Source organism: Triticum dicoccoides, chromosome 7B, assembly GCF_002162155.2.
Source record: "Triticum dicoccoides isolate Atlit2015 ecotype Zavitan chromosome 7B, WEW_v2.0, whole genome shotgun sequence".
Taxonomy (NCBI): domain Eukaryota; kingdom Viridiplantae; phylum Streptophyta; class Magnoliopsida; order Poales; family Poaceae; genus Triticum; species Triticum dicoccoides.
In genome coordinates this window covers 659,025,222-659,049,906 of record NC_041393.1, presented here as the reverse complement: position 1 = coordinate 659,049,906, position 24,685 = coordinate 659,025,222, and the positions used below count along the sequence as shown (strand labels likewise).

General features: G+C 44.9%; 1 protein-coding gene and 1 pseudogene across 1 annotated transcript; both read left to right on the top strand.

Annotated features, from left to right (window-relative positions):
- Positions 1 to 4,106: 4,106 nt before the first annotated feature.
- LOC119337579 (aspartic proteinase nepenthesin-1-like) lies at positions 4,107 to 5,657 on the top strand. The gene has a single exon (XM_037609742.1). It carries the CDS (start codon positions 4,133 to 4,135, stop codon positions 5,357 to 5,359), a length of 1,227 nt encoding a protein of 408 aa, XP_037465639.1. The 5' UTR covers positions 4,107 to 4,132; the 3' UTR covers positions 5,360 to 5,657.
- Positions 5,658 to 23,911: 18,254 nt separating this feature from the next.
- The window catches only part of LOC119337669, a 5,298-nt pseudogene continuing 4,524 nt past the window's right edge, over positions 23,912 to 24,685 (top strand).

The window sequence follows — 24,685 nt, the reverse complement described above, 5'->3', positions numbered from 1 at the left end:
AGGGGATCTTGCTGTGGGTTTGGCCCGGATGTTGCTCCAAAGTGTTCCTATGGGCTGACCTAACACAATCGGGTGGAGAGGTCCACTGGTCAAAGCCCGTCCGTGTAAAGTCAAAGTGCTAGATCTAGTGGTCAAACGCTACAGGGTTAGGCGGGACGGGGGCCCAGGGGGGTAAGCAATGCCACCGGAGCTTCGCACCGGGCCCTCATACATGCGAGGTGGTGTGGTGGCATGTCCGAAGAGGCGACATGCGTCTCCGGGTGTGGTCTTCTCCAAGTGACGGCGACACTGCCTTGCGTAGAGGGGGGGCCACACCGCGGAGCTCCAAGACGGGCTTCTATGCATGCCTGAACACTTTCACATTTGCATCGGGACCCGTGCGATGTTTCGGTGCCATAGCTACACCCCGAATCCCAACACTAACCAGATTCCCTCCATGTCGACCGTTTCCCCCTCCGTCACACGGCGACAGTGACCTTCGTAAGGGGGGCAATCGATATACCATCGGCGTATGTTTTTTTTAGATAAGGTATATTTATCTTGTGGAAAAACAAAAAATAATATAAAGTAAAAAAAATTATATGTCGACGGCAAGGTCGTCGGCATAGGTGCGCACACAAAGGTACAATCCCACTGATCGATGACGTGGCATCACATGCAGATCGATGACATGGCAGAGGGGCATGGGCCAGGTCTATGCCGATGGCTATGCCATAGGCATAGCTCTGCCACACAACGGGCCCCCCACTCCCTTAGATCGATGACATGTTGACGACGCGGATCGGTGATGTCAGCAATTCTATGCCGACGGCCCCCGCTACCTCCTGTCGGTGTAGTTTCGACGCCGTCAAACGGTCGTCGCTGACCGGGTAGGTGAGCCCGGGCTATGCCAACGGGCCCCGTAGGCGTATCTCGAGCAGTCCCGATGGCCTCATCTATGCCGACGGCCCCGTCGGAATAGATAGACATATGCCGACGGCGCCTGCCCTAGGCCGTCGGTATAGGTCTATCTATGCCGACGGGGGGCGCCGGCATAGATGAGGCCGTCGGCGTAAGCGGATTTTCTGGTAGATGATGATAAAAAACCCCGATTGATAAACATAGCTAATAATAGAGGACGAGCAAATTAAAAGACCAAATGTACTTTGTCAGAGTTTCTAGATTCTCTCTCTGCACTAGTTAACCTGTGATCTACCATTAATACATAATAATAGATAGATAAAATAGATGAGTGTCTATGCCATACTCTTTGTTTATATAGTAAAATAGTGCTCACACTGTTCACATGAACCCTGATAATAATTTGGTCTCACCTACCATCCCCTTCTGGCTTATGCTCTCCACTGTTCTTTTTAAACTATGCCTTGATCAGTTTTGGACAATGTGGGTTTGATGGAGGTAACGAGATCCTCTAACATCACGAAAGGATGTTAGGGAAGCTACAGTACCCTGACATCCTTTCTTCACATCCATATGATTAAGTCTAAAGTGACTTGAATTAATTTGCAAATTACAAATCTATTGTATACATTTACAAAAATTACATACAAACAAAATTATGGTGCAATAAAATTAATTTCGGATTTTATTTTCTATGAACAGTAATTGCGCACATTATCTTTGCTACAGTGCCTGTGACATCCCTTCTTCGTTTTGCATTGGGATTGCACTGTAGTTTCATGACATCCCTTCATAATGTTAGAGGATCCATTCCCTGGAGGGAGTGGCATCCACCTGCACTATGTCCGATATCCCACTGGTTATATTACTAGTCACGGGCCTGATTCGACTTTTCACTCTTTTTTTTCTTGGCAGTGATTTGGTTTCCACTCTAGCTAGTCTTCTGGTAGCTGCATGCAGAAAAAAGAGGTGGTAACGTGACGCGGGACCAGCTGAGTAGAGTAGCTGCATGATGTACCAGAGCCATATCCGACGTCCTCTTCCTGCTGCAAATAGGTGGTTTCCGTTTCGGACATGTCCGACCACAGCCATGCCTAGTGCTGCATGCGCTGCTCGAATAATTCTGGCTCCATCTTTTCACGCTTTGTTGCTTCAAGCAGAAATTTCGCGGAGCCTTCCTTCTGCGCCGCGTCTCCGTAATTGATCTAGCTTGTACTAATTTCCTCTACATATTTTATTTATTTTATTTAAACAAGAGGAAGATAAAATGTGTAGATGACAAGAGGAAGATTAACCAACCCCGCAAAAAAAGGGAAGAGGAAAATTAACCTAAATGAAAAAGAAAGACTTGGGAGGTTTATTTTGTGAAGAGGGACCACTAGCTAGAGATATCGAGGCTAGGACACGAGACTGCATGGAAATATCAACACCTCTTCCAAACCGAAGAGTCTGCAACCTCGTCACCCCATCCCCCTTTTCCCCCACCGTCGCCGAAGGACGCCGCTGGGCGAAAACCGTGCGATCAACGATGGCGGTGGGGGCCTTCCTTTGCGGTGTCTCTGGAGCTGATAGCGACGGATCCATGCGATGGCTGGCGGTGTCTCGTCGTGCAAGTGCTTCGGCAAGTGGCAGCGGGGTGCGTGGTGGCCGGCTCGACAGATCGCTCTGCACCTTGCAAGGGCGACACGTTTCTCGGGTCTAGGCGTGCCTGAGGCGTGAAGGAAAATGTGGCAGCTCTAGGTGACCTGAACTTCCCTCCTCGCCTATTGGGGCGCACGTCGGCTTCCTCGATGGGTTGCTCCGTGGACGGCGGGCCTGGACGTGAGGTGGTGGTAGGTTGCTGCGTGGGGCGGCGGATTAGAGCTCCCTCAGGGGTTACTGGCAGTGTACTTTACCAAGGATGGCCCCATCGGCCGGGCGGCCCATCATTGGGTCGGGCTCAGGGCAGGAAGCCAGACGACAAGTCCATTTCAAAACATCAGGCATGATCGGGGGGTACTAATGGTGCATAGTATCAGGGGTGGCCCATCGGCCGGCAGGCCAATCAATGGGTCGGGCTCTGGGTTTAGGGTGCCAGGCGACAGGCAAGGGACCTTGATTCGAGAGTAAGCCCGACTTCCGTATAATTACCATCTTGGCCTTGTAAGCCGTGGTCTCCTTGACCGACTTAGAGGGAGGCCAACTAGGAAACCTGTAAAACCTAGCTCTCGTCCCCCTTTATAAGGCGAGAGCAAGGGTAGATCGTGGGACATCTGACTTTTAGTTGAGACCATTCATTATGACATCCATCTATAAGCCCCTCACACTACGGATTTTCACTGTTAATAAAAAGAAAAGGAGTAGGGTATTATATCAACCATGGGGGGCTGAATCTGGGTAAAACCCCCTGCGTGTGATCCCCTCTTGTACATCCAGTCATGCTCTCCACCCTACCGAAATCATTGACGGTCTTCGGTACCATCATGCCTAGTTTTGGGGAAGGGGAGTAGGGCTTCAGTGGAGGCAGATGGACACCTATGCGCTGGGTTATTTTCCTTATATATGTGGGAGCAGTAAATATGAAGAGAGAGAGAGAGAGAGAGAGAGAGAGAGAGAGAGAGAGAGAGAGAGAGAGAGAGAGACCTGTGGTGCCTTTTGCAGCATTGATAAATGCAGAACACACGCTTACATGGTTGAGGAAAATACGCGTCGCTGTGGCGTCCTCTTCATGCAAGTTAGGTGGTTTCCGTTTTGGCATGCCCGGCCAAAGCCATGAATCCTGTCCGACTAGAGTAACTCATGGCCTCCATGTTGGTTGGTTCAAGCAGAAATTTCGTGGATCCTTCCTCGCCCCCGCGTCTCCATGATTGAACCAGAAATTTGATTTAAGCCCTTCAAGCTTCACGCTCTCACCCAGTAGATGTATTTAAGCAGGAGGAAGATTACAGCCTAAACCTAGAAAGATGAGAGTGCACTGTATATATACTTATATAGTGATCACAGGGCCTGTTGATCTGGCTAGTTTGGTATTGTAATATATTCTTATACAGATTTGTGTATTTAAACAAGTGGAAGACTAACCTAAATGAAAAGAAAAAAAGACTTGGAAGGTCTATTTTGTGAAAAGGGATCACAACCTAGGAGAGCGCATGGAAATTTCAACGTGCCTGTGCTGCATATATAAGGGTCACTGGGCTTGCTGCTCAAATGCAACTGCCTTGCTTGGCTTGAACTACATCCAGAGACCGTAGCAATGCCAGCCCCAGCTGCAGCTTGCTCGCTTCTTCTGCTTCTCCTTCTGGTGGCGCCGGTGGCCGCCGGTGACTTCGTCATCCATGGTGTCCGTTGGTCGGCTTGGGCCAACAGCGGCCACTTGACGGAGGGCCTCGTCATCCCGGCGCAGACGTTCAGCGCCTTCACCTTCGACCTCTCGGTCGGCCTGCAGACCCTCTCGGTCATCATGGACATCTCCAGCGAGCTCGTCTGGATGCAGTGCGGGCCGGGGCTCAGGCGCAAGCCCACCTTCCTGCCCGGGCTCAGGCCCTCCTTCGCCCCGATCGCCCCCTGCCCATCATCCGTGCGCAACAACTCTGGCTCCTTTGGCCAGATCCACTACGCCGGCCGGACTTGCCATCCCGGCGACCACGGCTGCGCAGCCCGCTGCGGGTACGTGGAGCACATCTACGGCGCCGGCAACGCGTCCGGCTACCTCGCCACCGAAACGTTCGGTTTGGGGAACAGGGTCTTCATCGGCGTGGTGTTCGGCTGCAGTGGCAACGTCACGCTGCGGGACGGCCTCGACGGCGTCTCCGGCTTCGTCGGATTCAGCAGGGGCCCCCTCTCCTTCGTCTCGCAGCGGCAGATCTCCAGGTTCTCCTACTTCTTCGTGCTCCCCGACGACCCCGACAACGGCAAGGCCTTCGTTAGCTTGAGCTGGGCAGTCGCAGACCACCCCAAAGCTAAGGGCAGCCACACGCCGCTGCTGGTGGCCAGGCCCAACCAGGACCCTCACTTGTACTACGTCAACCTCATCGGCCTGCAGGTGGACGGGCAGCTCCTCACCGACATCCCGGCGGGGACCTTCGACGTCCGGGCGAACGGCTCCGGCGGGGTGTTCCTCAGCACCACCCTGCCATTCACCTACCTCGAGGAGGCCGCGTACAAGGTTCTGAGGCGGGAGCTCATGAGCAGGATCCGATTGCAGGGCCTGGCTCCGTTGAACGCTACGTCCGGCCACAGCCTGTGCTTCCTCACGCAGCACTTCTCCAAGCTGAAGGTTCCCAAGCTGGCCCTGGTGTTCGACGGCGCCCACGCGACGATGGAGCTCAAGGCGCAGAACTACTTCTTGCCCGTCCCTGACGGGCAGACGACGTGCCTGAGCATACTGCCATCGACCACCGGCGGGTCCGTCCTAGGCAGCCTGCTGCAGACCGGCAGGAAGATGACCTACGACACCATGGCGACGGCGGCGGCCGGCTGACGTTCGCGGGTGCTCCGGCGCCGGCAAAGGTGTCGCTGGCTACTCTTTTACTGGTGTGGGTGCTCCTCTTCTAGTCCCAGACTCCCAGCTAGATCATGCGGGTAATAGCCTTAATTAGCATCAGGTTGCAGAGTGAAGGAGGTGGAATGTAACAACCGTCCTTGGGTGTTGCTTAGCATCAGATTGCTCAGAGAAGTACTACTAGTATTGTTGGATTGTATTTCGAGTTTCCATTTCAGTCACCCTGCTGTGCTGCTATCACTCTATTAAATTGCAATGCTCCATCTGGTATTAATTACAACGAGCGGTGTGACCGGCACATTTGCGAGGCTAGATAGATTTGCCATGTGTTGTTAGGTTTATTTTTTGTGTGTATGTGTTAGGTAGAAGATGAAATGTCAGTAGATTATTTTAATACCCTTATGGAAAGATGTATGGACAAAATACACCACGGAAAACTTATTTGGCATTGTTTTAGTTAACTGTATGATACATTGGTACAGGGATGACATGGAGTGGTTGTGCGGATCCCTAGCTTCTCATGCAAAATATAACGATTGCTTTAGTTTTCTCTGCTCCATTTCTCATGGGCTATTTAAGTGTTACCAACATCAAATTTAAGAACTTTCCCACACAGAGGTAAATCCAAAAACTAGTCTCATACCGAAACTTTATGTAGTCTTCCTCCATCTTCCACGCCAAAAAAAAAAAATGTTTCTCCACCCGCCCCAACTTTTACCAAATAGTTTTTCTATTCAATTACGGTATATACCATTTGTCAATATGCTCCACCGATTGTCCATCCATGAAAAGGTAACCTTTGGTGTTTAATTCATCAAATATTTCTGAAACGCTCCTTAGCTCACTCCCATTGTAGTTACCATTTCCTTGTTCATTATGCTCATCTTGCTCTACTCAATAAAATTGATTAATAAATTATAGTTAACATGGTTTGTGACTTTCAACATTCAATGGAAAGTAATATGAGTGCATAAGATTATGTCTAGAAGTAGTCCAGGTGTATATGATGGATTCCTATCATGAAATAATGTATATAATTCTGTTATATTTTACCTAACGACGCACCATGGTCTATTTTGTTTTTCAGTTTTTACTATATCGAATAGGAGACGAATTGTGGAACTACGAAAAGCATAGTACAAAACTGAAGGGTCATGTCCATGACACAAAGGAGTTTCTTTTTTTGGCTAGCGTATAACATATGAGACATGACCACGGATATGGCCTCCCTATAGTAAGTGATCACTTATATCATGTAGATTAGATTAATTCAGTTCATATGTGAATGCTCACTTTTCTTCTTTGGATAAAATTAATAAGTGAATCTCAATTACTGTCTTTGGCTTCTCACACTGTGCTGAAACAATTCAGAGATAAAGGGAGAAACATTTCGAAGTTGGAGGCCAGATATATACTCCTATTGTGTGCCTAGATTATTTTTTGCGGGTATGTACCTAGATTTTTCGAGAGTAAAAAACATGTTTTTCTAGAACTTTTCCACCAACATAAATAGGAAAAATCAAATCTGGAGTGGGAGACCAGCTATGTACACATAGCGGGCCCGAAATTTTGTAAATTAAAAAAATGGAAACCATGTTTATAGGTTTTAGACCATTTTAAAACAATATATCATGTACATGCACATATGTTGTACGTAAATGTGTAATTTCATCATTAGTAAATATTTACATTTCCTAACAAAAAAGAAAAAAAATAGATCCATAATACTCCCTTTGTCCCAAAATGTAGTGCTTATTAGATTCTTAAGCTAAAACTTGAATAAAGGTCTCCCCGCCTAGCCCCCATTCCGGTGATGCGTCTAGCATCATCGGTGGGCATGTGGAAGTGTCTCTCCGGCGGATCTATCTTTGGTGGATTTGCTTGGATCTGTTCATCGTTCGTCTTCGTTCGTGTGTCTTCAGGTTTGATCCTTTTGATCTACACTCTTCATCTGCGGCGGTTGTTGTTCGGGTGCGTTGGTTCTATGGGGCCTTAGCACGACGACTTCCCGACTGTCTACTACAATAGCGTTTGCCTGGCTTCGACGAGGGAGGGGCGATGACAGCGGCGCGCCTTCGGCTCGCTTCAGTGCTTGTAGTCGTCGCTAGATGGTCTACGGATCTTGATGTAATTTTTATTATTTCTAGTATTCGTTGTACTACCATGATTGAAGATTAATAGATTGAAAGTTTTTCCCGCAAAAAAAAAAACTTGTTAACTTTGACAATGTATATTTCTATACTGTAGGTATAGACCATTTTCTCTATAAACATTGACAAAGTTTGTATAAGCTAATTTTTAAGCTCATAGATAAATAATACATCCATTGTACATTCAAATATCTACGTTTTTAAGCTCATAGATAAATAGATATATTCATGAAATTTTATATGTACTTGCAAAATAATAATTCAGTTCCTAAAATAGTAATATTTTGAAGCTCTGCAACGTGCTTGTCTTTTTCTTTCTAAATAAGCTTCATAAAACTGGTGGGACCAATTTACTAATATGCATGCATGTGCTGCCTTCATGTTTCATTAGTACATGTTGTTCGTAAATTATAGGATCTTTATCGGTCACAAAGTCGGTTTCACCCGAAAGGCAAGAGTCCTTCTCGGACTCCAGGGCCAGACGCCCCTAGACTCCGCAAAACTTCCTTTTGCGCTTTCCAACAACCTTGTGGGCTTTCCCCTTTGGCCCAAATAACGTGTTCTCGTTTCCAAACATTTCGAGAAACATCCGGAACCCCTTCCGGTGAATTCCGGAACTCTTCCGGAGATCAAACACTATTATCCCATATATCAAACTTTATCTCCGGACCATTCTGGAGTTCCTCGTCATGTCCATGATCTTATCTGTGACTCCGAACAACATTCGGTTACCAACATACATAACTCATATAATACTATATCGTCAACGAAACATTAAGCGTGCGGACCCTACGGGTTCGAGACCTATGTAGACATGACCTAGAACTTGTTTCCGGTCAATAACCAATAGCGGGACCTGGATGCCCATATTGGCTCCCACATATTCTACGAAGATCTTTATCGGTCAAACCGCATAACAACATACATTGTTCCCTTTGTCATCGGTATGTTACTTGCCCGAGATTCGATCGTCGGTATCCAATACCTAGTTCAATCTCGTTACCGGCAAGTCTCTTTACTCGTTACGTAATGCATCATTCCGTAACTAACTCATTAGCTACATTGCTTGCAAGGCTTATAGTGATGTGCATTACCGAGAGGGCCCAGAGATACCTCTCCGACAATCGGAGTGACAAAACCTAATCTCGAAATACGCCAACCCAACATGTACCTTTGGAGACACCTGTAGTACTCCTTTATAATCACCCAGTTACGTTGTGATGTTTGGTAGCACCCAAAGTGTTCCTCCGGCAAACGGGAGTTGCATAATCTCATAGTTACAGGAACATGTATAAGTCATGAAGAAAGCAATAGCAACATACTAAACGATCAAGTGCTAAGCTAACGGAATGGATCAAGTCAATCACATCATTCTCCTAATGATGTGATCCCGTTAATCAAATGACAACTCTTTTGTCCATGGCTAGGAAACATAACCATCTTTGATAAACGAGCTAGTCAAGTAGAGGCATACTACTGACACTATGTCTGTCTATGTATTCACACATGTATTATGTTTCCGGTTAATACAATTCTAGCATGAATAATAAACATTTATCATGAAATAAGGAAATAAATAATAACTTTATTATTGCCTCTAGGGCATATTTCCTTCAGTCTCCCACTTGCACTAGAGTCAGTAATCTAGTTCACATCGCCATGTGATTTAACATCAATATTCATATCTGTGTATGACTAACACCCATAGTGCACATCGTCATGTGACCAACACCCAAAGGGTTTACTAGAGTCGATAATCTAGTTCACATCGCTTATGTGATTAACACTCAAAGAGTACTAAGGTGTGATCATGTTTTGCTCGTGAGAGAAGCTTAGTCAACGGGTCTGTCATATTCAGAGCCGTATTTATTTTGCAAATATTCTATGTCCACAATGCTCTGCACGGAGCTACTCTAGCTAATTGCTCCCACTTTTAATATGTATCCAGATTGAGACATAGAGTCATCTGGATTGGTGTAAAAGCTTGCATCATTATAACTTTTACGACGGGCTCTTTTATCACCTCCATAATCGAGAAACATCTCCTTAGTCCTCACTAAGGATATTCTTGACCCATGTCCAGTGATCTACTCCTAGATCACTATTGTACTCCCTTGCCAACAGGGCAGAGTATACAATAGGTCTGGTCCATAGCATGACATACTTTTATAGAACCTATGACTGATGCATAGGGAATGACTTTCATTCTCTTTCTATTTTCTGCCGTGGTCGGGTCTTGAGTCTTACTCAATTTCACACCTTTGCAACACAGGCAAGAACTCTTTCTTTGACTGTTCCATTTTAAACTATTTCAAAATCTTGACAAGGCATGTACTTATTGAAAAACTTATCAAGCCTCTTGATCTATCTCAATAGATCTTGATGCTCAATATGTAAGCAGCTTCACCGAGGTCTTTCATTGAAAAACTTTTTGTTCAAGTATCCTTTTATGCTATCCAGAAATTCTATATCATTTCCAATCAACAATATGTCTTGCACATATAATATCAGAAATGCTAGAGAGCTCCCATTCACTTTCTTGTAAATACAGGCCTTTCCAAAAGTCTGTATAAAATCATATGCTTTGATCAACTCATCAAAGCGTATATTCCAACTCCGAGATGCTTGCACCAGTCCATTGATGGATTGCTGGAGCTTGCACACTTTGTTAGCATCTTTAGGATTGACAAAACCTTCTGGTTGCATCATATGCAACTCTTCTTTAATAAATCCATTAAGGAATGCAGTTTTGACATCCATTTGCCAGATTTCATAAAATGTGGCAATTGCTAACATGATTCGGACAGACTTAAGAATCGTTACGAGTGAGAAAATCTCATCGTATTCAACACCTTGAACTTGTCGAAAACCTTTTGCAACAAGTCGAGCTTTGTAGATAGTAACACTACTATCAGTGTCCGTCTTCCTCCTGAAGATCCATTTATTTAATATGGCTTGCTGATCATTGAGCAAGTCAATCAAAGTCCATACTTTGTTCTCATACATGGATCATATCTTAGATTTTATGGCCTCAAGTCATTTCGTGGAATCTGGGCTCATCATCGCTTCCTCATAGTTCGTAGGTTCATCATGGTATAGTAACATGACTTCCGGAACATGATTACCGTACCACTCTGGTGCGGATCTTACTCTGGAAGACCTACAAGGTTTGGCAGCAACTTGATCTGAAGTTTCATGATCATCATCATTAACTTCCTCACTAATTGGTGTAGTAATCACTGGAACTGATTTCTGTGATGAACTACTTTCCAATAAGGGAGAAGGTACAATTACCTCATCAAGTTCTACTTTCCTCCCACTCACTTCTTTCGAGAGAAACTTCTTCTCTAGAAAGGATCCATCTTAGCAACGAATAACTTGCCTTCGGATCTGTGATAGAAGGTGTACCCAATAGTTACCTTTGGGTATTCTACGAAGACGCACTTCTCCGATTTGGGTTCAAGCTTATCAGGTTGAAAACCTTTTTCATATAAGCATCGCAACTCCGAGCTTTAAGAAACGACAGCTTAGGTTTACTGCTAAACCACAGTTCATACGGTGTCGTCTCAACGGATTTAGATGGTGCCCTATTAAACGTGAAGGCAGTTGTCTCTAATGCATAAACCCAAAACAATAGTGGTAAACCGATAAGAGACATCATAGATCGCACCATATCTAGTAAAGTACGATTACGACGTTCGGACACACCATTACATTGTGGTGTTCCACATGGCGTGAGCTGTGAAACTATTCCACATTGTTTTAATTGAAGACCGAACTCGTAACTCAAATATTCGTCTTCGCGATCAGATCGTAGAAACTTTATTTTCTTGTTACGATGATTTTTCCACTTCACTCTGAAATTCTTTGAACCTTTCAACTATTTCAGACTTATGTTTCATCAAGTAGATATACCCATATCTGCTCAAATCATCTTGTGAAGGTCAGAAAATAACGATACTTGCCACGAGCATTAACACTCATTGGATCGCATACATCGGTATGTATTATTTCCAATAAGTCAGTAGCTTGTTCCATTGTTCCGGAGAACGGAGTTTTAGTCATCTTGCCCAAAAGGCATGGTTCGCAAGCATCAAATGATTCATAACCAAGTGATTCCGAAAATCCATCTTTATGGAGTTTCTTCATGCGCTTTACCCCGATATGACCCAAACGGCAGTGCCACAAATAAGTTGCACTATCATTATTAACTTTGCATCTTTTGGCATCAATATTATGAATATGTGTATCACTATGATCGAGATCCAACAAACTATTTTCATTGGGTGTATAACCATCGAAGGTCTTATTCATGTAAACATAATAACAATTATTCTCTAACTTTAAATGAATAACCGTATCGCAATAAACACGATCAAATCATGTTCATGCTCAACGCAAATGCCAAATAACATTTATTTAGGTTTAACACTAATCCCAAAAGTATAGGGAGTGTACGATGATGATCATATCAATCTTGGAATTACTTCCAACACTCATCGTCACTTCCCCTTCAACTAGTCTCTGTTTATTATGTAACTCATGTTTCGAGTTACTAATCTTTAGCAACCGAACAAGTATTAAATACTCAGGGGCTACTATAAACACTAGTAAGGCACACATCAATAACCTGTATATCAAATATACCCTTGTTGACTTTGCCATCCTTCTTATCCACCAAATATTCAGGGCATTTCCGCTTCCAGTGACCATTTCCTTTGCAGTGTAAGCACTCAGTTTCAGGCTTTGGTTCAGCTTTGGGCTTCTTCGTGGGAGTGACAACTTGCTTGTCATTCTACTTGAAGTTCCCTTTCTTTCCCTTTGCCCTTTTCTTGAAACTAGTGGTCTTGTCAATCATCAACACTTGATGCTCTTTCTTGATTTCTACCTTCGTCGATTTCAACATCACCAAGAGCTCGGGAATTGTTTTCGTCATCCCTTGCATACTATAGTTCATCACGAAGTTCTAGTAACTTAGTGATGGTGACTAGAGAACTCTGTCAATCACTATCTTATCTGGAAGATTAACTCCCACTTGATTCAAGTGATTGTAGTATTCAGACAATCTGAGCACATGCTCACTAGTTGAGCGATTCTCCTCCATCTTTTAGCCATAGAACTTGTTGGAGACTTCATATCTCTCAACTCGGGTATTTGCTTGAAATATTAACTTCAACTCCTGGAACATCTCATATGGTCCATGACGTTTAAAACGTCTTTGAAGTCCCGATTCTAAGCCGTTAAGCATGGTGCACTAAACTATCAAGTAGTCATCATGTTGAGCTAGCCAAACGTTCATAACGTCTGCATCTGCTCCTGCAATAGGTCTGTCACCTAGCGGTGCATTAAGGACATAATTCTTCTGTGCAGCAATGAGGATAAACCTCAGATCACGGATCCAATCCGCATCATTGCTACTAACATCTTTCAACACAATTTTCTCTAGGAACATATAAAAATAAACATATGAAAGCAACAACGCAAGCTATTGATCTACAACATAATTTGCTAAATACTACCAGGACTAAGTTCATGATAAATTTAAGTTCAATTAATCATATTACTTAAGAACTCTCACTTAGATAGACATCCCTCTAATCCTCTAAGTGATTACGTGATCCATATCAACTACACCATGTCCGATCGTCACGTGAGATGGAGTAGTTTCAACGTTGAACATCAATATGTTGATCATATCTACTATATGATTCACGCTCGACCTTTCGGTCTCCGTGTTCCGAGGCCATATCTGTATATGCTAGGATTGTCAAGTTTAACCTGAGTATTTCGCGTGTGCAACTGTTTTGCACCCGTTGTATTTAAACGTAGAGCCTATCACACCCGATCATCACGTGGTGTCTCAGCACGAAGAACTTTCGCAACGGTGCATACTCAGGGAGAACACTTCTTGATAATTAGTGAGAGATCATCTTAAAATGCTACCGTCAAACAAAACAGAATAAGATGTATAACAGATAAACATCATATGCAATCAAAATATGTGACATGATATGGCCATGATCATCTTACGCCTTTGATCTCCATTTCCAAAGTACTGTCATCATCACCATCGTCACCGGCGCGACACCATGATCTTCATCATCTTGATCTATATCAATGTGTCGTCACATGGTCGTCTCGTCAACTATTGCTCTTGCAACTATTGCTATCGCATAGCGATAAAGTAAAGCAATTATTTGGCACTTGCATCTTATGCAACAAAGAGACAACCATAGGGCTTCTGCCAGTTGCTGACAAAACATGATCATCTCATACAACAACTTATATCTCATCACGTCTTGACCATATCACATCACAACATGCCCCTGTAAAAACAAGTTAGACGTCCTCTACTTTGTTGTTGCAAGTTTTACGTGGCTGCTACGGGCTTAGCAAGAACCGTTCTTACCTACGCATCAAAAACCACAACGATAGTTCGTCAAGTTAGTGTTTTTTTAACCTTCGCAAGGACCGGGCGTAGCCACACTCGATTCAGCTAAAGTGAGAGAGACAGACACCCGCCAGTCACCTTTAAGCACGAGTGCTCGTAACGGTGAAACCAGTCTCGCGTAAGCGTACGCGTAATGTCGGTCCGGGCCGCTTCATCTCACAATACCGCTGAGTCAAAGTATGACATGCTGGTAAGCAGTATGACTTGTATCGCCCACAACTCACTTGTGTTCTATTCGTGCATATGACATCTACGCATAAAACCTAGGCTCTGATACCACTGTTGGGGAACGTAGTAATTTCAAAAAAATTCCTATGCACACACAAGATCATGGTGATGCATAGCAACGAGAGGAGGAGTGTATCTTCATACCCTTGAAGATCGCCAAGCGGAAGTGTTTATCAACGCGGTTGATGTAGTCGTACGTCTTCACGATCCGACCGATCCAAGTACCAAACGCACGGCACCTCCGAGTTCTGCACACGTTCAGCTCGATGACGTCCTCGCCTTCTCGATCCAGCAAGATGGGCGAAGTAGTAGATGAGTTCCGGCAGCACGACGGCGTGGTGACGGTGTTGGTGAAGAACAATCTCCGCAGGGCTTCGCCTAAGCACTACGAAAACTATGACGAAGGATAAACTAGAGGGGACGGGGTTGCCGACACACGGCTTGGTGTTTCTTGATGTATCTTTGGTGCTAGCCCTGCCCCTCTATTTATATGTTGAGCCTTGGGGTCGAAACTTGGAGTAAAAGCCTCCACAAAGTCGGTTTCACCCGAAAGGCAAGAGTCCTTCTCGGACTCCAGGGCCAGACGTCAGGGTTCCCGGCGTCTGGACCCATATATCAAACTTTATCTCCAGACCATTCCGGAGTTCCTCGTCATGTCCATGATCTTATCTGTGACTCCGAACAACATACGGTTACCAACATACATAACTCATATAATACTATATTGTCAACGAAACGTTAAGCGTGCGGACCCTACGGGTTCGAGACCTATGTAGACATGACCTAGAACTTGTTTCCGGTCAATAACCAATAGCGGGACCTGGATGCCCATATTGGGTCCCACATATTCTACGAAGATCTTTATCGGTCAAACCGCATAACAACATACATTGTTCCCTTTGTCATCAGTATGTTACTTGCCCGAGATTCGATCGTCGGTATCCAATACCTAGTTCAATCTCGTTACCGGCAAGTCTCTTTACTCGTTACGTAATGCATCATTCCTTAACTAACTCATTAGCTACATTGCTTGCAAGGCTTATAGTGATGTGCATTACTGAGAGGGCCCAGAGATACCTCTCCGACAATCGGAGTGACAAAACCTAATCTCGAAATACGCCAACCCAACATGTACCTTTGGAGACACCTGTAGTACTCCTTTATAATCACCCAGTTACGTTGTGACGTTTGGTAGCACCCAAAGTGTTCCTCCGGTAAACGGGAGTTGCATAATCTCATAGTTACAGGAACATGTATAAGTCATGAAGAAAGCAATAGCAACATACTAAACGATCAAGTGTTAAGCTAACGGAATGGGTCAAGTCAATCACATCATTCTCCTAATGATGTGATCCCGTTAATCAAATGACAACTCTTTTATCCATGGCTAGGAAATATAACCATCTTTGATAAACGAGCTAGTCAAGTAGAGGCATACTAGTGACACTATGTTTGTCTATGTATTCACACATGTATTATGTTTCCGCTTAATACAATTTTAGCATGAATAATAAACATTTATCATGAAATAAGGAAATAAATAATAACTTTATTATTGCCTCTAGGGCATATTTCCTTCAGCTGGTAGTGTGCCGGCGAGAAAACACTCATTTTGGAGGGCGGCTGTGTTGCCGGCCGCTGGCTGTGTTGCCGGCGAGGAGAACTATTCATTTTGGAGGCTGGTTGTGTTGCGGGCCGCTGGCTGATGCCGGCGATGGACGTGTAGGCCGCTGGCTCTGTTACCGGCGTGATGATCCAGGGCCGCTGGCCTGAACTAGGGCTTGGCATTTGAAAAGTAGATGCGGACAGGATGGGGCAAAATGGATGCGCCCGCGCGCTGGGCGCACTGCCAGTGGCGTAGCCAGGATTTTATGCCAGGGTGGTCCAATTGCCACAAATAAAATTACACCGCAAATTCAACTAACAAACGTATATATAATACTTCAAATGCACATATCAAGAAGATCTTTCAAAACATATTAAAATTCATGGTTAAATCATAAATTCGCGTAATAGAAGATAACACACCTAGTTTGTGAGGATAACGCCTTATCATGACTATCAAAGTCTCAATTGCTGCATGTCAGATGAAAACGGAGGAACAATCTTCTTCCGAATGTCCGGAAGAAAGGGATCCAGTGTCTAATAAGGTCCTCTTCACTTTGCAACAGTTCTACCAAAAAAATTATTAACTGCTAGTTGGAACAAATCCTAATAACCAATCCGTTCAATTTACCAATTATCAATTAAAAAAACTTTAATGTTGGCACCCTAAGCTTAACTTGTTCGGAACTTAAGATCTTCGTAGCAAAAGAAAATTACACTTCGAATCAGAGGAAAATAAAAGTCTTACTGAGATTAGAGTACGTACAATGGAAAACTGAACAAGTCGTGCTCAGCCTAATTTGGTTGTACGTGCTTGCTTGATTCGCTGGCCGCCTGTCCGCCGCCGCTGGCACGACGACCGTCCTTCACCGGCCGTGCGCTGGGCGATGGCGCTCGCCGCTGGCTGATTACTTACTTAGATGCTAGGGTTCCAGAAGAACTACAAGAAGGGGGCGCCAGGATTCAGAAACGTCTTTTGGACTGGAGACAGAACGTCGATCAATCAGCACAGATACATGTACGAGCAGACCAAACGAGCCAATCTTTCACGTGTACAGGGGCTGAGTTGGGCCGGTTGTGTTTTCATTTTTCTATATAGAATAGTATATTAAACTAATGGGCTGAATTCCAGGGTGGTCCGTGGACCACCCCGGCCATCCTACAGCTACGCCACTGTGCACTGTCACCGCATCCCAGAACAGGCCCGGACACGACCCCAAATCGCTATCCAAACGGACAAAATCCGGACAAAACGGACGTCTGTTTGGGGTCGCGCGGTGGAGTTGCCTTAGATGGTTGAGGCAAAAGCGTGTAGTGCACAGCCATGAGCACCGCATCCATCCCTTTGGCGTCCTCTTCCTGCAAGCGGTTTCCGTTTCGGCATGGCCCCCGTCCTTTCACGCTGTGTGGTTCGAATATGTCTATTACTAACCTGTTGCGCGTGCAACTCGTATCATCGCCGTCGCTACATTATCTGGATCAGCGCCAACAGGCCCACATGGTCGCACGCATTTAGCCCTCTTTCTCTTTTCTCAGTAGTATACGGTTTGAATACAGTCAAATCATATCTGCATCATGCCTGCTCTCCCCGTACATACGTCGTACCCGCCCACGTGAGGCAGTCATCTACAGCACGACCCAGCTACCACATCCACCCCGAGTCATCCCAGATTTCAAATTTTGAAATCGCCTCAGGCAGAAGCTCCTCATCGCTGTGAAACATCCCGACCCTGAGGCAACCCGCCGGCCCGATCTGAACGCCGGCAGCGGCAATGGATTTTGGACCGGGGTCACTCACATATGTCCTGTTCAGGTTTGTTTCCATCTTAAAATCTTTTCAGTTCATCACGTTCTCGATATGGCCTTCAATCTCTCATGCGTTGGATGTCATGGACAGCTTTTCTGCACCTCCGTGCGCTGCAGAGGTGCGGGGTGCGTACCAGATCGGATGGCCGAGGATGAAGACGACGGGCTGCCCTGTCCTCCGAATATCCAGATCTGGGATGACATGATGCAGAAGCCGAAGTTCCTGAGGCCAATCCAGATTTCTCCACCGTCCCAGATGTTCACCCCAAGGACACCACCGTCAGCCACCATTCACCCTCGTCTGATGGCCACAAACTTACGCTTCGTGGCCATCAAGGTAATTTCTCTCCATCTCTAGGATGTTCACTAGGATAAAATCTGGATAGGAGGAGCAATTTTGATGTGCCCAAGCCCTGTAATTAGTCATGTCTTCGATCGGTTCTTGTCAGATTTGGGGACACCAAACTATACCTCAGTAGCTGTATAATTGGAGTTTTGATTTTATCTGTATTGTCTGTTTATTTCAGCCACACGTGATCTGCGCTACTAGTCCGGCATGATGATAAACAGTGCAACAAGGAACTATGTAGAAATTGCCAGTCGAACTTCAGTAGCTGTTTTTTTGACAGATATCTGTCAAAATTGATAAAATCCAGTAGCTTTTTTTTTTTGCGAGAAAATTTTCGATCTATTCATCTTCAATCATGGCAGTACAACGAATACCAGAAATAATAAAAATTACATCCAGATCCATAGACCACCTAGCGACGACTACCAAAACTTGTTGTAGTAGACAGTCGGGAAGTCGTCGTGCTAAGTCCCTGTAGGACCAGCGCACCAGAACAGCAACCGCCGCAGATGAAGAATAACGTAGATCAGAAAGATCCAATCCAAAGACACGCGAACGTAGACGAACAACGAGGAGATCCGAGCAAATCCACCAAAGATAGATCCGCCGGAGACACACCTCCACACGCCCACTAACGGTGCTATACGCGCCACTGGAACGTCCAGTAGCTTTACGGTTCTCAAAAGTCAAAACACATAGTAATGTTTTTAATGCAAATAGCCTGACGTCCGTACTCCCTCACAAGGAAAGTTAAGTGTGTTGATTAAGCCAGAGACAGATCAAGAGTTTGATTCGTTGCCCGAAGCGACTTGTACAATCTATGCTATTTATTTGCGACATGGACATGATCTCAGTGTCTATATTTTGTATCGGTGTTATCTTATCATTTAGAAACATTACTTTTTTGGGGGATATTTTGTATTGTATGTTCTACAACAGCAAGATGTTTGGTGCGTGGTCTGCTAATAAAATTGTGTTCATATTGACTCCGCATGAGATGTATCATATATGATCAAGCAAACATCAGACCTTATACATTAGGAATTTTTTTGTATCAACCCCAAGGATTATAGACAATATCAGTGTCGGAGCTTTCCCATAAAATTCAGAATAACTTTTGGGAAACTTTAAGATCAATTTTCTCAAACTAAGTTCTTGGATGGTCAGCATAAGTCCTTGGTGAGATTTTCTATCTTAAGTATCCTGGAAAGAACTTTGGTAATACAGTGTCCCAGCTTTGCCATAAAATTCAGAAGAACTTTTGGGAAACTTTAACATGACACATAATTTCTTTGGATTTTCCAAAGTTCTTTGGGTTTTCCGATAGTGTTCTCTACTTCCAGGAGCGACAACCACAGGTCAACCAACGAGCAAATCCCCCTTTCTTGTCAGCTACGTCCGTGCGTCCGAGCTTTGTTCAGATAGTTCGAACAACTTCTAATGGTCTATGCTCTTGAGTATATATAACATTACAGGCGGCTGAAAAATAATTATGCTTGTTTTTTTATGAAAAAAATAGTTACTCTTTAATGGTAATGAGTAGTGTCTTTTGTTAGGACAAGCGGATACAATTGAAACACGTGCTCGGTGATTCAAGGAAATGCACGCCTCCATCCGTGTTCCAGCATGAAGGACTTTACATAACTCATTGGGCGATTCCACAAGGATAGATCCCCGCATGACAAACTTTAATATAGCATGCCCGGTGCTTTCGTATTCTAACACGAAGGACTTTACTGAAGGCACGGGGCATTTGCACAAAGATAGGCCCCCAATTAATGAACTTTAATCCAGCATACCCGATGCGTTCGTGTACAAACATGAAGGACTTTACATAATTCACTGGGCATTTGCACAACGATAGATCCCCGCATGACAAACTTTAATATAGCATGCCCGGTACTTTCGTGTTCAAACACGAAGGACTTTAGAAAGCACCAGTCGATTACACACAGATAGACCCCCACTTAATGAACTTTAATCCAACATACCTAGTGCGTTCATGTACAGACATGAAGGACTTTACGTAATTCACTGGACGATTGCACAAGGATAGATCCCCGAATGACAAACTTTATTATAGCATGACCGGTGCTTTCGTGTTCAAACACGAAGGACTTTATTGAAAGCACCGGGCCATTGCACAAAGATTGACCCTCACTTAATAAACTTTAATCCAGCATACCCGGTGCGTTCGTGTACGAACATGAAGGACTTTACATAATTCATCGGGCAATTGCACTAGGATAGATCCCCGCATGACAAACTTTATTATAGCAGCCCGGTGCTTTCTCCGTATGGTCACCATGTTAATGTTGATTTCTTTTTTTTTTCAAATTGGATACATTTAGTTGTAACGTGCCATCTAACTAAGCGACTGACTAGGGGTCGAAGGTCAAAACCACTGCATCTCATCAAAAACTAGTTTGACTAGAGGACATGGTTAAAACATGCCCGTTTTGATAGTTCATTCATAGTAGTAATATGTACTTCTCTCTCTTTTATTAACCGGTTGCAATATGGACCGTGATTTTTGTTTCATATGACTCCAGTGAAATAATTAACTCCAAACATGACGTAGAGGTAAAAAAAATTAGGCCTAATATTTTGCCTTGTCCTAAATTCATATATTTTGGCTTTCCCAACATTGATGTCAGTACTGCTTTCTTTGTCCTCTTCTTTGTGGCCTATTTTTTTGCGGAGCAACGCTACACGGACGACAAAACTCGGACGATTCATGCACGACATGAGAATCCAGCCGTGCATGCATGTGTACAGCGTAGCAACGGCGGCTGGATTGGTAGTCGTCCTCGCATCGTCCATCTTTTGTCGTCTGTGTAGCAGTTTCGTTTTTTGCGCCAGTATACGTGGAGTAGTGTGTGAAATACTACTACTAGAGCATCGGTCGGCAGTACGGGGAGTACAGCGTTCGTCATACTTGATTCCCTTTTTTAAAACTGTTGGTGCACTGGGGAAAGTGGGAAAAGCACCAACTGGGGGAGGCTGCATCTATCCAACTCATGTGGACCATATAGGCTTGCGCATGCAGAAGGATGGAGTACGGGGCTGTTTGGTTCCCAGCCACAATTTGTCAAGCCAAAATTTGGCAGCCACAGTTTACCAAATATGTGTTTGGTTTTTGCCACGCTTTGGCTTGCCACACTTTATTGCTTCTATGGCCCATTTGTCAAAAAGATAATTTTTTTGCCAACTTTTGCAAAAGTTTGGCGTTCAATTTCTTAGCCACACTTGTGTGGCTTGCCATACTTATGTGGCTAGCCACACTTTGGCTTGGCCACACTAGTCTCCAACCAAACACACCCTACATGCCCATGCAGATCTTTGGTTAAGAATATCATAGAACTGGATGGCATTTAGTTTGCGTGCGCTGACATTTCGAGCCAGAGAGCGCAGCACTTTTTGTTTGTGTGCCCTGTGATTTCGTATGGCAATACGAAGAACTTTGTACGATTGAGTATTTAAAACATGTAACGAATTAATTAAGTAAGCTTGGTAAGTACTTCTCTGCGTCGGCGTCAATGCGGAGCGACCGCTCTCCTACGTCGGCGCTGGGAGGGAACGCATGCGGGCGCGGGTTGGGTTTTATGATTGCATCCTTGTATTTAAAAGCATCATCAACAGAAGATAAAAACTACTGGCCAGTGGGAGATACTACAAAACGGGGAGATGGTGAATCCAGCTTGTACTCCCTCCGTTCCGAAATATTTGTCTTTGTAAGCATTTTAAATGGAAACAACATACGGATGTATGTAGACTTATTTTAGAGTGTAGATTCACTCATTTTGCCCCATATGTAGTCACTTGTTGAAATCTCTAGAAAGACAAATATTTAGAAACGGAGGGAGTAGTACATGGTGTTTTTACATGCCACGAGGTGTAGCATGGACACCAGTGAGATTCGACAATCCATACCGGCTCATATCCATAACTGCTGTAGAGCAAAAAAAGCAAGTTGAAAAAGGGTGCCAAACGATGGCGGCCAAATTAACATTGAGAACTTTGGTGTGTTTGAACACAGACGTATATGATTTTTTTTATTGCGATTTCATTAAACTCATAGATGTCGGTGTGTGAGACCACAATATGCTCTCAAGTATGGGGTGAACTTGGCTGCTTGAATTCTTGTATCCATATTTCTCAAAAAATAAATCTTGTATCCATAAGCAGCTGCAAGAAATTTTCTACTCGCCCATGAAGAGATACAAGAGAAATATGAGAATCCAGCTGGCAGAGTACTACCAAACATTCTACATGCGGGCTTCGAACTTTAGTTAGGACATGCGCAGAACTTTTTACGAGCAAAGATTCACACGTTGCCATTAATTAATTAAACCCGCATGAAAAATAAATTAGCAAACTATAAGTCCATTTTATGACGATGAATGCATTTGAAAGGTTTATCTACCGTGCTAATTATGCAACAAGGCCATGTGCAGTGGGCGGACGAGGATGCATGTGCAGGGGAATCTATAGGGTGGGACCCAGCTGCTGTCCAATCCGGCGGAAGTACAGTCTATTTAGCATGTCTATACATCCAGTTGGCAGCTCTTATACATGGAATACACTGCAAAATGGGCAGGTGTATGGGCCTGGTTGATGCGACATCCTGGTGGATATGCGGTCAGGATATGGGTTGTGCGCACAACTAGTTAGGAAAAATTCATGTCCGTTTTGGCGCCATCTTCCACCGTGATAGTCGTAGAGGCATTACCTCTATATATGTTGTGATCTTTCTGCCAAAAAAAAGGTTAAGGTTGTGATCCCTCTCCATGAGATAGATCTCCCAATTCTTTTTCAATTTATAGGTTAATCTTCCTCTTGTTTAAATCCTCGCGCAAAAAACTTTGTTCAATCATGGAGAGACGCGGACGCGAGGAAGGCTCGGCGAAATCTCTGCTTGAACCAACCAACACGTCCCCAACACGGACGTGGATTTTTCCTAACTAGTGCACCTCTCATCTTTGCGGACGTGGCTTCTTGGACGCAAACCCAAGGATATTGCACCTCTCATCTTTGCGGCCTCGACAAGAAAGAACTGGAAGGTTCGTGAGGCCCTCAAGGGGAACGCTTGGATCCTCAAGATCAGACACATCGCAGTTGTCTCCGCCGCCCACATTCATGAATTCTTCACTTTATGGATGCTTCTAAATGATTTTCACCTGCGCGAGCAAACGAAGATACCATCGTCTGGAAGCACGCGAACGATGGGATATACACGGTGGCCACCGCGTACCAGGCTCAATTCCTTGACTTGACTTTTCCCCCCTTGGATCGTATGGTTTGGAAGGCATGGGCACCTCAAAAGGTCAATTTTTTTGCATGGTTGGCATTGCAAGATAGGATTTGGACCGCCGATCGTTTAGAGAGGCGAGGTTGGCCAAATTGTGGCCTCTGCAAGCTTTGCAATAGGGAACAAGAAACGGGTGCCCACCTTTTCTTCAAGTGTCGCTATACGATTTGGCTATGGAAGTCTCTCATTGAGTTGCTTGGTCTCGCGCACATGGATACGTCCGAGTGGCACATGGACGAATCCGTTTTCGAATGGTGGGACAAAAGAACCGACAAACGTAACCCCAACCAGCAAGCTTTGGCCTCTCTCACCATGCTTGTCTCGTGGACCATTTGAAAAGAAAGAAACGCTCGGGTGTTTCATCATAAGAGTGCGCCACCGACCATCCTACTCGTCGACGAGGCCAAGCTTTGGGTGACCGCCGGTGCAAAGAAATTAGGGTATATTTTTGAGGGCGAGTAATTGTCATGCCGTACCTGTGGGTGTGTTGTAAAACTCTAAACTCTATTCTCTCCTTATTTAATAGATGAGGCAAATCTTTTGCCTCCGTTTCAAAAAAAAACTAGGGCATGTTGCTCAAATGCACCTGCCTAGCTTTGGCTTGTAGTACATCGAGAGACAACACTACGAGATGACCGTAGCAATGCCAGCTGCTTGCTCGCTTCTTCTACTTCTCCTTCTGGTGGCGCCGGTGGCCGCCCCGAATCCCATGAGCGCCGCCCGCCACTACTAGGGAAAACCCTATACACAGAACTTTAGCAGTAGCGTGGGTCAGAAAAGCACGCTGGTGCTAATTAGCAGTAATGCGCCAGAGGAAACCGCGCTGCTGATAAAGATCTAGCAGTAGCGCGTCTTGCTGAACACACGTTACTACTAAAATTCCCACGGCTTAGCCCATAGGCTACACATAGTAGTAGCGATCTATGACGAACCGCGCTACCGCTACGTCGTTTGTAGCAGCGCGTTTTAATATAAACTCGTTGCTGCTAAAGGTTATAAAATTAAATGAAAAGAGAATGGAAAGGTAATTGAAAATGAAAGAAATAGAATAAGGTGAAAGGAAACAAATAAAATGTGAAGAAAACTAAATGGAAAAGGGAAAGAAGAGAAAGGAGTAGCAGTAGCGTGTATCAGAGAACGCGTTGTAGCTAAGATAGCAGCAGCGCTTTTCCCGGAACGCGCTACTGCTACTTCTGACTTAACCAGGGGTTCGTCCTTCCCCACGCCACTTTCCCCCAAATCCAACTCTCTCCACTCTCACCGCCGCCGTCGCCTGTCGGCCGCCGCGCGCTCTCCGCACCCTCTACGCCGCCCCGACCCCCGACCTCAACGCCGCCCCTGCCCCCGACCTCAACGCCGCCCCGGACGCCCCCCCGACCCCAGATTCAACGCCGCCCCCGCCCCC